The sequence below is a fragment of the Gilbertella persicaria genome (assembly GCF_025201335.1).
Source record: "Gilbertella persicaria strain CBS 190.32 chromosome Unknown B0P05scaffold_47, whole genome shotgun sequence".
Classification (NCBI taxonomy): Eukaryota; Fungi; Mucoromycota; class Mucoromycetes; order Mucorales; family Choanephoraceae; genus Gilbertella; species Gilbertella persicaria.
Window position 1 is genome coordinate 186,120 of NW_026252008.1, and position 17,280 is coordinate 203,399.

General features: G+C 38.1%; 7 protein-coding genes across 7 annotated transcripts; 2 read left to right on the forward strand and 5 right to left on the reverse strand.

Annotated features, from left to right (window-relative positions):
* Window positions 1–312: 312 nt before the first annotated feature.
* Window positions 313–1,976, forward strand: B0P05DRAFT_557486 (uncharacterized protein). The gene is made up of 4 exons (XM_051580031.1): window positions 313–542; window positions 597–1,630; window positions 1,687–1,785; window positions 1,838–1,976. Exons 1-4 carry the CDS (start codon window positions 473–475, stop codon window positions 1,898–1,900), a joined length of 1,266 nt encoding a protein of 421 aa, XP_051431265.1. The 5' UTR covers window positions 313–472; the 3' UTR covers window positions 1,901–1,976.
* On the reverse strand, window positions 1,977–3,086 carry B0P05DRAFT_557489 (uncharacterized protein). The gene has a single exon (XM_051580032.1). The coding sequence runs from the start codon at window positions 2,673–2,675 to the stop codon at window positions 2,169–2,171; it is 507 nt and encodes a 168-aa protein (XP_051431266.1). The 5' UTR covers window positions 2,676–3,086; the 3' UTR covers window positions 1,977–2,168.
* A 519-nt stretch (window positions 3,087–3,605) lies between these two features.
* On the reverse strand, window positions 3,606–5,197 carry B0P05DRAFT_477636 (Rft protein-domain-containing protein; the record flags this gene model as incomplete). The annotated part of the gene is made up of 3 exons (XM_051574976.1): window positions 3,606–4,077; window positions 4,341–4,503; window positions 4,702–5,197. The coding sequence occupies 3 exons, from the start codon at window positions 5,195–5,197 to the stop codon at window positions 3,606–3,608; spliced, it is 1,131 nt and encodes a 376-aa protein (XP_051431267.1).
* Window positions 5,198–5,577: 380 nt separating this feature from the next.
* Window positions 5,578–11,243, forward strand: B0P05DRAFT_252088 (uncharacterized protein). Its single transcript, XM_051573340.1, has 14 exons — window positions 5,578–6,079; window positions 6,133–6,209; window positions 6,271–6,659; window positions 6,714–6,780; window positions 6,830–7,512; window positions 7,560–8,115; window positions 8,157–9,644; window positions 9,695–9,781; window positions 9,833–9,901; window positions 9,946–10,029; window positions 10,084–10,213; window positions 10,266–10,564; window positions 10,614–10,740; window positions 10,818–11,243. Exons 1-14 carry the CDS (start codon window positions 5,878–5,880, stop codon window positions 11,123–11,125), a joined length of 4,566 nt encoding a protein of 1,521 aa, XP_051431268.1. The 5' UTR covers window positions 5,578–5,877; the 3' UTR covers window positions 11,126–11,243.
* A 241-nt stretch (window positions 11,244–11,484) lies between these two features.
* On the reverse strand, window positions 11,485–15,354 carry B0P05DRAFT_557503 (armadillo-type protein). The gene is made up of 10 exons (XM_051580033.1): window positions 15,260–15,354; window positions 14,940–15,173; window positions 14,688–14,877; window positions 14,459–14,624; window positions 13,898–14,407; window positions 13,685–13,855; window positions 12,810–13,634; window positions 12,562–12,758; window positions 12,364–12,518; window positions 11,485–12,318 (listed from the first exon to the last, which is right to left on the reverse strand). The coding sequence occupies exons 1-10, from the start codon at window positions 15,264–15,266 to the stop codon at window positions 11,576–11,578; spliced, it is 3,198 nt and encodes a 1,065-aa protein (XP_051431269.1). The 5' UTR covers window positions 15,267–15,354; the 3' UTR covers window positions 11,485–11,575.
* A 23-nt stretch (window positions 15,355–15,377) lies between these two features.
* On the reverse strand, window positions 15,378–17,254 carry B0P05DRAFT_557504 (elongation factor Tu). The gene is made up of 4 exons (XM_051580034.1): window positions 17,117–17,254; window positions 17,013–17,056; window positions 16,533–16,961; window positions 15,378–16,466 (listed from the first exon to the last, which is right to left on the reverse strand). The coding sequence occupies exons 3-4, from the start codon at window positions 16,833–16,835 to the stop codon at window positions 15,555–15,557; spliced, it is 1,215 nt and encodes a 404-aa protein (XP_051431270.1). The 5' UTR covers window positions 16,836–16,961; window positions 17,013–17,056; window positions 17,117–17,254; the 3' UTR covers window positions 15,378–15,554.
* B0P05DRAFT_252196 (uncharacterized protein) lies at window positions 16,689–17,246 on the reverse strand. The gene is made up of 3 exons (XM_051573341.1): window positions 17,117–17,246; window positions 17,013–17,056; window positions 16,689–16,961 (listed from the first exon to the last, which is right to left on the reverse strand). Exons 1-3 carry the CDS (start codon window positions 17,208–17,210, stop codon window positions 16,866–16,868), a joined length of 234 nt encoding a protein of 77 aa, XP_051431271.1. The 5' UTR covers window positions 17,211–17,246; the 3' UTR covers window positions 16,689–16,865.
* Window positions 17,255–17,280: the final 26 nt, after the last annotated feature.

Below are 17,280 nucleotides of genomic sequence, written 5' to 3' on the forward strand. Positions count from 1 at the left end.
AAATGGACGAGCTAGACCTTCAAAACACTCTTTTTTTTCTTCCTGAATATAATAGATCATTTTGCAATATTTTTGCTGTCATTTTCTGAATCTAAAACTTTCAATGCATTCTACAGTCTTTGATGAATGTTTTTTTTTTACCAGAGTATATCTTGGTAAAAATTGCTCTGTCGCTTTCAAAATCATGGATTTGTAAAAACAATGAAAATCCTCGTGGTACCTAAGGGTAAAATGAAAAAAAGTATAGTCTTATAAATCCAAAACAGGCTGTTTGTAGCTCTTTTGAAGTAATTGCAGATGACTAAGACCCCTCAGTGATACTGCATAAATAGGCTTTCATACATCATCTTTAGCTGTGTGCCTATTCTATAGCTTGCTGAAATTAAGCATTTGATGACTATTTTAAGAGTAATGCTTACTCAGACGCGCTTCTCTTTTTCTCTTGCTTTTTTTTTGGAATTTGTCTCGAACAATGCTTCAATCGTTTCGAGAGTTGTACGACGCGCTTGCTGAGCTACTCGCAGACAAAGAGAATAGAATAGGTAAAACACTATATTTAGTTTTGAAGCCGAACCTTTCTCTAAAACAAACTCTAGATCTCAAGACTTGCGGATCTTCAGTTCACTTTTTGTTTGAATCTACTCTGAACAGTTTACTCAATCAGTCATCGACCGATTGCGCACTTTTAGTAAAAGCCGACGCTCTTATTGACTACTGCAACGAGTCAATCATGTGCTACCATTTTAAAGATGTGCCCCTCCACTGGCGTCGAATGTTGATGGATGCCGGGCTTTTAAAGACATTGATTCAGTTACACTCCCTCTCAAACATAGAGACGGGGAATTTCAAGGCACTGGAAACTCAGGTACAAAAGACCATGATGGATCTGGACACTTGTGCTATCGTCAGCGGAGCACCGGGAGTCGATCGCAAATGCGCGACCAACGTGATATTGGAACACCTCCAAAGCTGGTTAACAAACGGAAGAAACAGAAATGGCATGCGCAGAACACTTTCTAAGGCTAACCGTCTTTTGTTACCAAGAATAGATTGCCCAATCAAAAAACTCGCTGAGCCACCTAGCTTTGAATGGTTTCTGCAGCACTGTAACAGCGAGAGGCCTACACCATTCATTATATCGAAAGGCCTGATTGATCACTGGCCAGCATTCAACGAGCATCCCTGGACATCGATAGATTACTTGTTGTCCATTGCTTCGGATCGTATCGTTCCTGTAGAGCTTGGCAGTCAATATACAGATACCAACTGGAGTCAAAAAATGATACGATTTTCCGATTTTGTTGAGCAGCATATTGTTCAGCAATCAGATACGACAGCTTACTTGGCTCAACATGATTTGTTTTATCAAATACCACAATTAGAAAGAGACATTATTGTCCCTGACTATTGTTACATCAAGCCAAACCTAAATGATTTGTACACATCACACACAGACGATGTGATCAAGAATGCATGGTTTGGACCGAAAAATACAGTGTCACCTTTACACCATGATCCGTATCATAATTTATTATGCCAAGTAGTTGGGAGTAAATATATTAAGCTCATTTCACCAGAACAAAGTTCCTATGTGTACCCACGAGACGGTTTAATGAACAACACAAGCCAAGTAAATAATAATTTCATTATATACTTTAATTAGCTGATTGTATCCCCTCTTCTTAGGTCGATGTAGAACATCCCGACACTCATTTATATCCATTGTTTGACAGAGTGCAGTATGTTGAATGTGTACTGGAAGAAGGTCAAGTGCTGTATGTACCTGTAAGTTAGAAGTTGTGATTGTTTATGGTATGTTAACAATTTTATTATGCAGCCGAAATGGTGGCATTTTGTGAAATCACTTGATATTAGTTTTAGTGTCAGTCTTTGGTTTTAACATTTGTCCAAGATACATGTGCCTTTTTTATAAATGGGGAATAAAAACTCTACTTGTGTAATCTAATAAACAAACTAAATTACTTGTGTAACTGTTGAATGGCTAGTCGATATAGCTCTTTATTAAATATAAATAAATGAAGCTGTCATTTTATAATACAATGTTGCTTGAAAAAAAGAGAATAAAAGAAAAGGAGAAGCAATAATATACGAACAAGGGAATCAAATCAAAAAGAAAGGGGGCGGGTTATTAGTGTGATTAAATAGAATTAGATATCAAGAGAAAGGCTTTCCATAACAAGTTGAACAGCGTCCTGTGCGCGATCATTGAACTCATTTAGTAAATTGACTTCAACGGATGCTAATTGGCGATAAAGCCATTCGGACTCGGATGTTGTATCGTATTGTTGAATGGTTTGTTCACGGTGGACATTAATTTGGAAAGGTTGACGAAGCTTCCACTCAACAGTAATCACAGTAGGTCCAGCATTGTTTTGACTCTTTGTTGAAGGATGGGTATTGGCTTGGCGAATTAAGATGGAAGAAGACTGTTCAGCATTCACAATCAAGCCGAGTTGATGACTGATCTTTTTGTTGAGAGTCAAGATAGATTCTAATAAGACAGTTTCGAGTTCATCTTGGGTGTCTTGATGCAATCTTTCCTCTTCAGAAGAAAGAGAGAGAGCAGATTCATTTTGAATGTCGGTTAAGCCAGCAATTTGAGGAATATCTGTAGACACAAGTGGATTCACAGAAGCAAGCAAACTTGCACGCATAAAGTTAAGATTACGATTCAATGACTTTTGCGCTAATTGTCGAGCTATAAGAATGTCTGGTTTTAGTTTATCGTGAAATAAGAACAATAAGTCTACCTTCTACTTCACCATGGCTAATGGACTGAGGAATAAAGGACAAGGCATCTTCAGAAACATCCAACATAACTTGATCTACAATGTTTTCATAGTATTCTGATAAACTTTCTATCAAAAAGAAGCCTGCTTTAGGCACGTATTTTGATGTTTCTGTCAAGACATCAGTATTAAATGTGGACTGAATAGGAGCTGCGTTTATAACAGTAAACACAAGACATGAAAGTGTTAAAACTGAACGAGAAAACAACATTTGAAATAAGGAAGGAATGATATGGGTTTCTTTAGTAGAAGAAAAAAAATAGAGAGAGAAAAAGATAGAGATTAAAAAAAAGAACATGCGAATAATGAGACCTTTTATATGAAATAAATGCAAAAAGGAGAAAGGTTATCAATTACTTTGTACAACAATTAAAATGTTCTGAATTTTCTTTATGATAATCTCACCATGAAAGTCATTTTGTTTCCCTCCTTCCTTCCTTCCCTTTTTTTTTACATACTCTCCTATTATCTACTGTTCTTTTGAATTTCTTTTTTTCTTGCCTCCTCTTTACATTTTCCCCTTTGAAAAGAAAAGAAAAGTAGATTCCCGACTTAAGATGACACACAAAAGAAACAGGTGCCTTTCTATAGTTAAACCAAACCTTATTTCTGGGCAAGTCCGATAATTTTATTTCTTGTACATTGAGAGTTATTGATCGTCTCAAAGAAAAAAAAAAATTCACTAATCAAACTTGTGATTCTTTAAACGTTTCACATCACCAATTAAATCCCTCTCTTTCCATAATCTAAACAAACAAAGGTTGATCAGCAAAATACAAAAAAAAAAGTATCGACTTACATCACGCTACAAACAATAATAAAACAAACACCGCCCACAGAGATATGAGCCATTTTTTGACTCAAGGTATACCAACCCAGGTGATTTTGAGACCAATAAGTTATGGTCCAGGCCAGCATAAATGAAACAACTGTTGTAGTATGAGGAAGCCATTGACGCACAGAAAGCGAAACTTTATCAAAATATCTACAAATGTAGAACCAACTATATGCGATACGAATGCCGAGGTTTACCATATTTGCCAAGATCAAACCGATAGCACCTAATTCCAGCACATACATAAATACGATACCAGAGGCCATGAAGCAGGTAGAAAATAGGACCATATAATAGCTTAATTTAGTCAAATCAGATTTGGTAGCTACTGCTTGTACAAAACCCTCCGTAATACCATTGATACCCATAAATGGAACATAAATACAATACATGGCCAGTACTCCAGGTGCATTTCCTTCTCCTAATGACCAGCTCTTGCCAGCCAACAAGTCGATCAAAGTTGAAGTGTAGTTGGTAGCAAAGCAGATAAAGATCAAGCCCAACAAAACATGAAATCTGATAAGCAATACTAAAATATTGGCCGTTGTAACTTCATTTTCTCCTTTCTTATTGTCTGATAATAACGCCTTTGAAAAAAACGTTCTGCCTGTCTCCTCTAATGGCTGAAACACGATACGGACAATCAATGAGCCTAAAGAAGTATATAAATAAAAAACGTCATATAGAATGCGCACTAACCATAATTCACAACAAATGCATAAACGCCTCTATCTTGTGAAGAGCTTAAAATGGATATCAGCATTTTATCCCCTTCAGTTAAAACATGTTTTAGAAAAGATTGTTTTGTCATGGTAAAGCCTAAATGAAGCAATGCCTTATCGAACCAATAACTCTTTTCTCCTTGATCAATCTTGCTTGGTAACAGTTTGGTCATCGACTTTTCCTTGTACAGAAAGTAGCCCAAGTATCCAATCATCATGGTCGACCCATATACCAATTGCGCAATGGCAAAGGCTAGAATCCCAAGCTTTTCGTTTCCAGCAAAATAGAGCGTCAATGCAAATGTGACTAGGCATCTCAAGACTACAGCTATACCTTCTATTGTTACACGGAGCTGGAAGTATAAATTATTGAGTGCTAATATAAACAGCGGCTCAACCAAGAGTTCGAGGAAAGAGGCTGCACCATATAACAAGACAGCAGTCTTGTAGTAAGGAAATTGCGCTTGCTCCTCTAAAGATATGGTGGATAAATAATATAAGCACGCGGCAATAGTGGTGATGAGGCCAAAGAATGAAGGAATATAAGCCAGGTTGAGAATCGATTGCTGATTCTTACTCTTTCTGATCAGGACTGAACGAAAACCTTCTCGAGAAATAAAAAGAATAGTCGAAGATAATAGTTCCAAATTGACTGAGGCAATACCAAATGTTGCTTTTGAAGTAAAACGTATCACGATTTGGTTAAGCGAAAATGTCAGCATACGCGATATAAATTGCAGCATGATGAGATAAGATGCTCCTTTGACTGTAGTCGCCAGCAAATTGTCATCTTTTTTCTCTTCCGGTTTTGATGGAGGTTTTGTGTCCATTCTTTTTTTTCTTATATTGGTAAGAGAAAAGGAAAGAAAATGGTAATGGTGATGATGATGTAGTTGTTCATTTACTGACTTTGAATCACGACTATCTATCCTCTCGTTAAACATACGCACAGAAGCACATGTAGGTAATGCAGCGTTTTTTTGATCTACATTCTCCAGCACGAATATGAAAAGTACATGCTTACTATGAGCATCATAAAAATTCTTTCCTATTAAAGTTATAGTTGCTATGGCGGGTCGTTATGGAAACTGGTATTTATGGCTACAGTCGTCAAGACGTATTGCCCCTGAATCCAATTCCACTCTTTCCTATTGAAGGCTAATTACATATTGCGCTGGGCACATTTTCAAAAACTGCAAAAGAACTGTTTTATATATAGTTCGTGTAACTCATAGTTAAAAAAGAAAGGACAAAAAAAGTGTATCTTTTTGGTCTACTGAAAATACAAAGACAAAGAAAGATGTCTTATTCCTCCTATAGACTGGCACTTTATTAGCTTATGTAAACAAGACCCCCAAAGAAATGTACTTGGTACTTTATACATTTTACTTGTGGGATAGTTACACAGCATTTAAAAATCACTATTGTGTCTCTTTGCCTTTTCTTTTTTTATAGTTTAATTAAACATATTTTCTCTTTTCCTTGCTTCTTTTTTCTTTCCTACTGTTGTATGGAATTATTCAATATCACAAAAAAGACAAAGAGGAAAGAAATTGAATCGATTTCGACGCCTAGTCTGCCTAGACAGTCTTCCATTCAAAACGACAAAACTCCAGCAACTCCTTCTTCAGGTCCTTACTATTCTTCAAGATCCTCATCTATTTCTAACGATGACTCTCATCGCGGCAGTTTTAGTGGTGGCAGTATGAGACGTAAGATTTTCTTCGAGTGTTTGTTTTTTTTAATGCTCTATATTTCTTATTAGCTGATTCACGAAATAATTCAATTGATTATGGCGGGTTTTCAGAGAACGAAGTACAAGAAATGTTTGAAAAAATGCTGGCAAGTTCATTTCCAAAATAACACAAGTACTGACACACTCATATTTTTTTTTCTTCATTAGACAAGAAGAGGTATTCATGATGCAGCTGCTAGGTCGGTCATGTTGGGATTTCCCACAGAAAAAAAATGGTTGATGGTGTCACAAGATAAGCAGGTAGATTTAACAGCACCTACTCCTTCATCCACTTCTTCAAATACAACAAGCAGCACGAATAATTTAAACAACAGGGAAAGCATGACTGCAATTGGTCAAGCCGACAAAAATTCCCCTGATTTTTATGTCGAAAAGTTTCTTGAACCTGATATGAAAGGAGTCACACCTCGATTGATTGCTCATTTAGCTGTCAGCTTGAGAACAATGCCTCTTAGCTGGGTGCGACAGTTTATTGAACTGAAAGGTCTACAAATCATTACTAATGTCATTGGAGCATTAAACATGCGAGACGAAAAGTAATGTTCATTTGTTGAGTAATACTTGTGACTCATGATGATTTGTAAATATAGGACAGAAGCAGACCTTCAGATGGAAGTTGAGATCTTGAAATGCTTCAAGTCACTCATCAACAATAGGGCAAGTTGATTCATGGTATAACAAAACAATATACTTATGTTTTCTATAGTGGGGTGCTCGAGAAGTGATTTCTCATCCTCAATGCATTTATCATATTGTACTGTCACTTGTATCTCCGCCCATTCAAACCAGAAAGCTTGTTTGTGAAATCCTGGCTTTTGTATGTCATGTTGATTTACCTAAAGGACAAGAGATTGTACTCAAGGGCCTTGATAAACTAAGTGATCATTTGGGCGAGTTTGGTCGGTTCGATGCTTGGCTTAAGTTGCTGGATGCTACCTTGGATGGTAGAGGCAGAATGGGCAGTCTTGTCGGTGCGAGTGAGGAAGTAAAGCGATTTGTAGGCGCTGGCGCACCTGATAGTCAGCTTGCTGATTTTGCCTTATCCAACATGATGTTGATCAACTCGCTTGTCACCGTAATTGAGGACGTAGAGGTGCGTGTTCATCTTCGAAATCAAATGAATGCAAGTGGATTGGAATCCATCACTGGAAAAATGCTGGATTTCAACAATGAACAGCTCAGGAGACATATCAATATCTATCAACAAATGAGTGAAAATGACGTGGATGAAATCATGGAAATCTATAACGAGACCATCTTGACAAACATGAATGATCCTCGCTCTTGCTTTGAAAGAATCCTAGAAAGAGTAGAAGGAACACGTAGTTACAATTTCTTTCTGAGTGCTTTACAACATATGCTTATGATTCAGGCTCAAGGAGATGTGCAGTAAGTGCTTTTTATCAGGATCAATGGATAGGCTAATCGTGGATTAGAGTCAGATACTTTCAAATTCTGGACAAATTAATTACACAAGTAGTCATGGATAGAAAGGGTTTAAAAAACGAAGATATCTCTGGCAATATGGGTTGGTCAGTGGAGATGCTGATTGACAAATTTGCAGAGCAAGACCAACTAAATGTCGCACTGCAAGAAGCAAAAGAGGCCAAACAAATGTATGAAAAAGCCATTAAAGACAAACAAGAATTGGAGACAGAAATCAGTTTGAAAGGAGATGGCTTGATTGGTGTCTTGCGTAACAAAAACAATTCATTAGAGGACTTGCTGCGTATGTCCCGTAAAACTATCGCTACACTTCAAAGGAAATTAAAAGAAACTCAACAGAAATATGAAATGAATATAGCAGCTTTAGATCAGCAGTTGAAGGAAATCCATGCTACAGCAATAGATGCTAATAAAAAGGATGGTGTTGCCAAAGATGCCCAAAACAGTCAGTTTGTTTTAGGACGAGATGAAGTTACAAGAGTATACGATCGATTAAGAGCACAAGCTATCCTTGAAGGAAGGCCAGGACAACAAGAAGAGGACAATGTAAGTCAAAGAGTTAATTTCTTGTCTCTAACTCAAAACAGAAAATAATTCCTCGAGCAGAAGGCTTGTCAGAATCATTCAAGTCATCGTTGCAGGGTCAACTTGGCGGAAGTGGAGGTGGTCCAGCAGGACTCGTCATACCAGGAACTGTTCCTTTGATTGGCTCCACTCGTCGTATACCCGTCAATGGAGCAAAGAAGACTTGGTTAGATGATGCTGCTACTACCGAACTTCTAGATGAAAAGAAAGATGGCATCAAAATGAACGCAGAGTTTAAAGAACAATTGAATGAATTGTTAAGAGATGATGATATTACAGATTCTATATTAGACGACTACACAGACAAACCAATAAGTGTATTGGCAGCCGAGTTAGAGCACAAATTGAGAAAACACAACAACCAACATGTTAGCTTGCCACCTGCTGGTGGATTAGCTACAACGATCAACTCGATAGAACATGCACCAATTGTTGAAGATAAAAAGGTATATGAGGATGAAGTACAAAAGGTTGCCCAAGAAAACAATGTGTCCACTCGACCAGCTCCTCAACCTTCTCAGACAGACATGATTCTGAATGAACCTCTCAAAGTAGAAGCAGTTGCATCTAATATTCCTCCCCCTCCTCCATTGCCGCCTATTCAAGTAATCTCTTCAGATAATACCAATATTCCCATCCCCCCTCCTCCATCACCTCCAGCTGTCATAGACAACAATACGTCTTTTTCAAAAACAGCAGCAGCAGCGCCGCCACCACCACCACCACCTCCTCCTCCTCCTCCTCCTCCAATTGGGCTATCAGCTCCTTCTGCAGGTGCTCCACCTCCTCCACCTCCTCCACCGCCACCTCCTCCTCAACCAAGTGTTGCAGATGCTGGTGCTCCACCACCACCACCACCACCTCCTCCTCCAGGCGCTCCAGGCGCTCCACCACCACCACCTCCTCCTCCTCCAGGCGCTCCAGGCGCTCCACCACCACCACCTCCTCTTCCAGGCGCTCCAGGCGCTCCTCCTCCACCTGGAGCTCCTCTTGCTCCCATGGGTCCTCCCCGCAAGAGAATCCGTCATCAACCCAACGTCAAGACGCGTGCTCTTCAATGGACCAAGATCCAAGCCAATTTTGTCGGCAAAACAATTTGGAGTACGGACGAGATCGACGAAGATGCTTTGGAAGATGAGCTCGACACGATGGGTATCTTTAGTTCCATTGAAACACTGTTTGCTCAAAAGGTGATTGAACGCAAAAAGCGACCTACGAAAGAAAAGAAGCAAGAGATTTGTATTTTAGATCCCAAGAAAGCATACAATATTAATATTGCCATCCTTTCCAAACTCAAGAATCTTTCTTTCCCTGAAATGGCAAAAGCTGTATTAGCTGTGGATGATCATATCATGACAGAGAACTTGTTGCTTAACATGCAAACAAATGTACCCACTGCAGATGAACAAGGTAAACTGTCTGTATTTGTTAAGAGTGCATCGGAAGAAGATTTAGAAAACCTATCCAAGCCAGATACTTTCTGCGTAGAGGTAATATAGGAATATAATCAAGTACAATTTCTCATAATTTCGTTATTTAGATGATGAAAATCAATCGTTACAAAGAAAGAATTGACACCATGTTGTTCCGTACAACATTTACAGAAAGACATCAACAACTTTCCAAAGTAAGCAAACAACTTGGCACAGCGTTATCAAAAATACTAAATGATCTATAGAATATGACAGCTGTTTTGGAAGCCTCTATTGCTCTTAAAGAATCCACCTCTTTCAAGGAACTGTTAAAGGTATAAACATAATTAGAGAGAGGCTTATTAAACTCCAATTTTAGTTTATCCTTGTTATGGGTAACTTTATGAACGGAAGCACTTTTCAAGGTGGCGCTTTTGGCATTCGTATCACAAGTATCAATAAGGTAAAACAAGAAAAAAAATAATAGTCTATGTATGCTCATTGTCATCTTTTATAGCTTGTTGACACAAAAGGTACAGAAGGCAATACGACTTTGCTTCACTTTTTAGTTGACTCAGTTGAATCTAAATTCCCTCGTCTGCATGGTTTCTTGAACGATCTTCAAGAAAGTGGCAATGCTTGTAGAGGTAAATATCTTTGCTTGCATTTAGACATCACCTATTCATTCAATCAATTTAGTTACACTGCAAGATATGGTCAAGGATTACAACGAAATTCGTACAGGTCTACAAAAACTTATTCAAGAGTTAGAAAACCATTATCCAGAGGATGAAGAACAACCTGAAGGAGACAACTATGCTCAAGTCATGAGAAACTTTAGAAATGAAGCCATTGAAAAGTTTGAAGAGCTTGAAGTTCGATATACATCCATGGATGTGGCGTATAAAGATGTTGTTACTTATTATGGTGAAAATCCTGAACAAATGAAGCCTGATGAGTTCTTTGGCATCTTTAAGACATTCACATCAAGTTGGGAGGTAAGGATTTTGATAGCTCATATTGAGTGGAATACTGACATAGCTTTAGCGTGCAATGAATGACAACGTCACTGCTAGAAAGAAGCTGGAGAGTATGGAAAAGGCTAGACGTGTAGAAGAAGCTCGTAAGGAAAAGATCAAAGCACAAAGACTTCGTGGTGTTGATACAAGCGATGGTAATATTAGGATTAAAAATGATGGTATTGGAAGTATTAACTTTTTTTTTTTTTTTTTTTTTTTTTTTTTTTTGCAGCAAATCAAGCAGGATTGGATGATGACAAGAATATCATGGATAATTTATTGGATAAACTGAGGGCTGGTGAATTAGATACTAGTATTAAGAGAACAAGAAATAACGAAAGGTCGTCTACCTTTCGTGAGAAACGAATGCAAAAGAGCGAATCTGTAGCTATTTTGGCAGAAGATTTGCTAAAGAGTATCCAGTCTGATACAGACGCTGCTTTATCTGATTCCCCACCTTTACCAAGAAATCATTTAAATGCTGGTAAAAGAAATAACGGACCTCGTCTAGAACTAGTAGAGGAGGTTCAAACTGCTTAAATTTATCTTGTATACATATTTTATTATATAGCTAAATATATCAAAAGACATCTGTCTTTGTTTTCAAGGATAATTAATTAGAAAAAATAAAAAATTGTCAGTGCTGTTCTTTGATTTACTTTCTTTTGAAGAAATTATACAAGAATACGTCAATGATCGACATGATTATCTTCTGTTGAAGATGTACTCATCGTATCTCAGAGCAAAAACCTGAAATCCAAGCCAATCAATACTTTTAGCTTACAATGAATTTGTTTCTCGTTACACAACGCACAGACAAAAGTTTATTTTTTCTGTTGATAATCAAAGTGTGTTAATTTTAATCTTTAATTATTTGACTATGTATACAATAAAAAATAAGGCACTTTATTTTTAGCAGATTAAGGAATTAATAAACAAATATGAGGTATGTAAAAGTATATATAATATATAGTCAAATAATATGAATAGTTAGGCTTCATTAGATGATAATACGGCCATTTTTGCTGGCGTACTTTGAGGACTACTTATGACAACATGTGCTGTAATTTTGGACAAGAAAACATGCTGTGCCTTCTCTTTAACTTCTGTGCTTTCTTTCTCAGAACAAGTAGCATCATATTCTCCTATCATAATTAGGTCTCCATCATAATCATGATCTTCAATAGATACACTATCTTGAGGGAAAGAAGAGACTTCTTGATCATTCATTTTACTATGTAACATAACAGAATGCCCTTCTTTTGTATCGTTAATGTCATTATCCTCCACAATTTCCATCGGTGATTCTACTGATGCAGTTTCATCCATATAATCCTCACTAAGCGCATCAAACACTTCTTTTGGCGACAGAGCTACTGATTCTATTGTTTTTTCAGCATCAGTCATCATTGGGTCATTATTAGAATATTCTTGAGAATGAGCGGATGGTAAAATCAGATGTGCAGGTATATCTGGAGGAGAAGAGACAAACTCTGCCTGCTTCTTGTTTGTGGCTTCTGTTTGCACCCAATCATTTTCTCTTGTTGATGTGATTTGCAGATCTTCAACAAGTTTCTCAGACACAAACTCTGAGATGTAAAAGCGAACATCAGAATCCTCATCTGTAGATAAATAATGGAGTATATCTTGTAGCATTTGACAAGGACTTGAGTTTTCTTCTAAAGCGACTTCATCTAGGTATGCTATTGCTTCTAAATCTTGCTTGTAGCCATCTAGGCAGTGCTGTTCAGTTACTATTGTTTTTCAAATCTAATTACCTATAGAACACAATGTTTGCATTGCCTTGGAGACGGCAATTCGTACATTAACTACAGGGTCTTTGGCTAGTAATGCTATTCTTGGCAAAAAGAAAGATGCAAAGTCTGTAGGACTAATACCCGCCTCTAGTAAAGATTTGCAAATCTGGACAAATCTGGATGATTCATTAGCTGAAAGTCTCATTCTCTTCTACCTACATAAGTCGAGTACGATATCCTGGCAACCGAACTAGCTCATCTAGTTTCTCCATGACATGACTTAAGAGTGCTAGCGCATACTTTTGCTTTTGAATAAACTGATCTTCTTCTTCTTCCACATTTTCATCCCCGATAAATGACAGATTCTCGCCTCCTTCATCCACAGTTCTTTTGACAATATCTAGAATAGTAGGAAACTAAACCGTCGTATTGAATATCATGACTTTGAATCAAAAAAACTGACTTACAATATCCACACCAGTTTCTCTTACTCCGGCATATTCATCATGGCATGTTCTGATAGCTAAAGGCAGGATATGTTCTACCACTCGAGATGCATCAAAAAGCATAGCAATATCTCGAAGCTGGCTTGTAAGAATATTTCTCAAATGCCAATTGTTCATGACACCATCCCAGACTTCGGCCAAGATAGGAATATATTCGTTTCTAGAGCTGACATCCAACACACTTAGAAAATCAAACAAATGCTCCAGCACACCTTGCTTCACATCATCCAAGTCCATCAAATACAAAGCAAATATCTGTACAAGATCGCGTTCTGTTCTTTCGGGCCCAATAACTCGCGCAATTTCATGTAATGAATAAGCGAATGTGCGTCTCACCTTGAGTTGGTAATTTTTTGTCAGTACCAAATAGGTATCTTTAAAGTGTGAATCCCAATAGTCTCGACCAGCAGTCAAGACCACAGCAGGAAAATTGTAAGCACAACTGTGAATACGCTCTGTATCAACTTTGAACATTTGATTGGCATTTGACACCGTGGTATTTCCTAGAGATATAAAGAATTCTAAAAGCGGTTTAGGCACATCACCAGAACGGCCAGTTTCTTTCCAGTCAGGAGGCAGAAACTTGGATATAAGTTCACCCATAATATCCGATAGTGAGTTGCGTACATTTCTAGAAGCATCGTTCTTGAACAATTCAACACTGTCTACTGCAACTTTCTTTTTGATTTCATAAGGTAGCGCTTCACACAAAAGTGGTAAGGTAAATACACATGATTTTCTTACATGCCAAATTGTATCCACTGATAAAGTCAGATAGAGGGGCAACTAGAAAGAAAAATTAGAACAACATACACACAAATGCATCTATAGCTTACCAGTCTTTTAACAACAACAGAAGGAGGTGCAACAAGTGCAACATTTCCTATAGCAGCAGCAGCTTCTTTTCTAACATATAGCATAGAATCAGCCACTAAGCTTTCAATTATAGGCAGCACTTGTTCTGTGAATTCATTAGAACCGAATGCTTGAGCTAATGCTGACACAAGCTACACAAGAATTAAAGAGTTGTCAAAATTCAATCAACATACCATCAAGCAACTCATTTTGGCAAGATTTACTCCTCCATTGTCATAATTCTTTAGTAAGACATTTGTACCAGATGAAATCTCGATAGAAAGATCGTTGTTTGTAATCAACTCTTCTTTCTTAGCCTTGTTTGTCGTGTCTTTAACACCGTTTAATTGAATACTGCTATTATTAGTGACCAAAGTGTCTGGCGTAATCGTAGGAGAATCTTTCCCGGTTATTCCCTCCTCTTCTTCGTCTTCCTTTGTCTCTTTGCCTTTGAAAATGTGGATCAATTGTACTACAATACCATCAAAGATTTCATAGTTCAAAATGTCATGATTAAGCCGATATCTATCCGAGTCTTTTGGTGTGTCTGCTAATTCTGTTGCAACTGCAACTACCGATTGTTGTGTGATGGAAGCAAGGGTAGTATTTTGATCCAATAGAAAATCAATGATCATGGGCGCAAAGGTATTTTGTGGCATATGTGGCTTGTTGTCATCTTCTTTGTTGAATGAGGGTGGTGCATTCTATACTCTATTGTTACTATGCCTCCTTGTCATTTTTTTTGCGCTTATTACCATATAGTAAAAATGCATGATCTTATCCAACTCTCCAGCAAGGGACTCTTTTACTGCATCATCTGTATCTATGCTTAGTCGAAAAATGATGGGCAATACTAAATTCACTGCTTCTTGAGCACTAGCTTCAGAAAGCAAAGCTGAAATTTCTCGTGCCACAACCAACCTTGATAAACAAACAAAAACAGTCAGCACAACTTGTTTTTTTTTATCTTGCATGCGTTCATACCTTTGTAAGACGAGGGCACTCTGGCTAAACTTGACGAGTTTCTCTAAAGGAGAAAGTAATAGACTACTCATTAACAGATCTTCCTCTTCTTCCTCTTCTTTATCCTCTCCGCCTGCTGTAATCGATGATGTTGCATCTTCTGCTGTCATGATTGATTCATTGTTTTGGAAGAGATCAAAATTATCAATGACTGTGTCATACGACGAAAGTTAGTCATAGTTTCTGTCTTATGATGGTCTCACTAACAACTACCTTCTCTCTTGCTTTGTTGATATTCAGTACCCTGAAGTAAAACTACAGACTGGTCTTGTTCTGTGTAAGGCGGAAGTTGGTCTTCGTTCTGACTGTCTTGTTCAAGTACCGCTATATCATTATGATCTTTGCTTTCCTCGGTATGTGCTACAATGGCTACTGCTATTGTTTCTTTCATATTGTTGTTCCTTTCTTGCTCATCTCGTTTGTCTGAAAAGTCATAAAAACCTAGATCTGAAGTTTTTATTGTTAATCATATTTGCATAATAATCTCTTTTTTGCCCCCTTTTCTTAAACATAAAAAAATAGATATGCTTTACCTGCCATTGCTTTTTTCTTTTGTTCAGTGAAAAAGATAGCAAAAAGAAAATAAAATGATGTAAAGAAAAGAGAAAAGTGAGAGAGAAAAAAAAAAAGAAAAAGGAAAAAGTAAACTGATCACCTGGAGAAAAGTTTATTCTCTTTCAAGTGTGTAACATCTTTTGCGCTTATTCATCACATGAATTCCATTTCTTTACACTTGAACACTTTTTATTTATTTCTAATGATATGCTAACCCTTTTTTCTTTTTTGCTGTGATTAATATTATATACAGTAAATAGGAAATCCTCTACTTTATTCGAGAACCTTGGTGACAACACCAGTACCGACAGTCTTACCACCTTCACGAATAGTGAAACGTTGACCATCTTCAAGGGCAACATCATAGACAAGTTCACATTGCATTTCAACGTTGTCACCAGGCATGACAAGCTTGTCTTCAGGGTCTTCAGTACCTTCGGGGTGTGTAAGACTGACAGTGACATCAGTAGTACGAACGAACATTTGAGGACGGTAGTTGTTAACAAAAGGAGTGTGACGACCACCTTCTTCCTTGGTCAAGATATAGATTTGAGCCATGAACTTCTTGTGAGACTTGACAGAGCCAGGAGCACACAAGACTTGACCACGACGGATTTGCTCACGCTTGATACCACGCAAAAGGGCACCCATGTTATCACCAGCTTCACCACGGTCCAATTCCTTACGGAACATTTCAATACCGGTCAAAGTGGTCTTGGTGGGAGCACCCATACCGACAATTTCGACTTCTTGACCCTTAGTGACAACACCACGTTCAACACGACCAGTGGCGACAGTACCACGACCAGAGATAGAGAAGACATCTTCAATAGGCATCAAGAAAGGCTTGTCCAGATCACGGACAGGAGTAGGGATGTGTGCATCAACAGCAGCCATCAATTCCTTAATGGGCTTCTCGCCGATTTCGGGATCACGGCCTTCAAGGGCAGCGAGAGCAGAACCCTTGACGATAGGGGTAGCTTCACCGTCAAAACCGTATTCGGAAAGGAGATCACGCATTTCCATTTCGACAAGTTCAAGCATTTCAGGATCGTCAACTTGGTCAACCTTGTTGATGAAGACAACCAAGTTTTGAACACCAACTTGACGGGCCAACAACAAGTGTTCACGAGTTTGAGGCATTTGACCATCAGTGGCAGAGACGACAATGATAGCACCGTCCATCTACAGTAATCGTTAATTCAACTTTTCTCTCTCTCTCTCTCTCTCTCTTTCTTTCGTTTGTCTTACTTGAGCAGCACCAGTAATCATGTTCTTGATGTAATCAGCGTGACCGGGACAATCAACGTGAGCATAGTGACGGTTGGGGGTTTCGTACTCGACGTGGGCAGTGGAAATGGTGATACCACGAGCCTTTTCTTCGGGGGCCTTATCAATTTGGTTGTAATCCATGAATTGAGCACCACCTTCGATAGCCAAAGTCTTGGTAATGGCAGCAGTCAAGGTAGTCTTACCGTGATCAACGTGACCAATAGTACCAATGTTGACGTGGGGCTTACCACGGCTGAACTTGCCACCAGTTTCAGTAGCCATAGTACGACGGCCTAATAAAGTGCATGAATATCAAGCATTCTTTCTCTTTTTTGAAGGTTTCTTACTAAAGAACATCAAACGAGAAGGAGCAGAAGAAACATAGGCATCCTTAAGGATGTTGGAAGTCTATTATATATATCAATATATGTAATTTACTATGCCTACTATTCTACTTACAAACTTGTTGCCAGCGTTAAGAGCCAAACGAGTAGAGTTGAAAGCTACGAAAAAAAGTTAAGGTTATTTACTGTCAAATCGATCAAGATATCAAAAATAGTTACCACTTCTGGCAGTAGAAGAGGAAATGCATCTACGAGAGGCAACGCGAGTGGCAGGAAGAGCGACCTTGTTTGCTGCTGTCTTCAAAGCGAACATTTTAAAGATGTGTCAAAAAAGAAGGAAAAAAAAAAAAAGAGAAAGAGAAAAAAAAATCCAGGATCTTAAA

Coding starts and splice junctions, on each gene's coding strand:
- B0P05DRAFT_557486 (XM_051580031.1), top strand. CDS start 473: ATGCTTCAATCGTTTCGAGAGTTGTACGACGCGCTTGCTGAGCTACTC. Junction 1,631..1,686: donor TAATGAACAACACAAGCCAA/GTAAATAATAAT, acceptor CCCTCTTCTTAG/GTCGATGTAGAACATCCCGA. Junction 1,786..1,837: donor GTCAAGTGCTGTATGTACCT/GTAAGTTAGAAG, acceptor TTTATTATGCAG/CCGAAATGGTGGCATTTTGT.
- B0P05DRAFT_557489 (XM_051580032.1), bottom strand. CDS start 2,675: ATGCGTGCAAGTTTGCTTGCTTCTGTGAATCCACTTGTGTCTACAGAT.
- B0P05DRAFT_252088 (XM_051573340.1), top strand. CDS start 5,878: ATGGAATTATTCAATATCACAAAAAAGACAAAGAGGAAAGAAATTGAA. Junction 7,513..7,559: donor CAGGCTCAAGGAGATGTGCA/GTAAGTGCTTTT, acceptor ATCGTGGATTAG/AGTCAGATACTTTCAAATTC. Junction 10,214..10,265: donor AAGTGGCAATGCTTGTAGAG/GTAAATATCTTT, acceptor CAATCAATTTAG/TTACACTGCAAGATATGGTC.
- B0P05DRAFT_557503 (XM_051580033.1), bottom strand. Junction 14,878..14,939: donor TCAACAAAGCAAGAGAGAAG/GTAGTTGTTAGT, acceptor CGTATGACACAG/TCATTGATAATTTTGATCTC. Junction 12,519..12,561: donor GGATATCGTACTCGACTTAT/GTAGGTAGAAGA, acceptor TGAATCATCCAG/ATTTGTCCAGATTTGCAAAT.
- B0P05DRAFT_557504 (XM_051580034.1), bottom strand. CDS start 16,835: ATGGCTACTGAAACTGGTGGCAAGTTCAGCCGTGGTAAGCCCCACGTC. Junction 16,467..16,532: donor TGATTACTGGTGCTGCTCAA/GTAAGACAAACG, acceptor CGATTACTGTAG/ATGGACGGTGCTATCATTGT.
- B0P05DRAFT_252196 (XM_051573341.1), bottom strand. CDS start 17,210: ATGTTCGCTTTGAAGACAGCAGCAAACAAGGTCGCTCTTCCTGCCACT. Junction 17,057..17,116: donor CTCTTCTACTGCCAGAAGTG/GTAACTATTTTT, acceptor TTTTTTTCGTAG/CTTTCAACTCTACTCGTTTG. Junction 16,962..17,012: donor TTAACGCTGGCAACAAGTTT/GTAAGTAGAATA, acceptor TATATATAATAG/ACTTCCAACATCCTTAAGGA.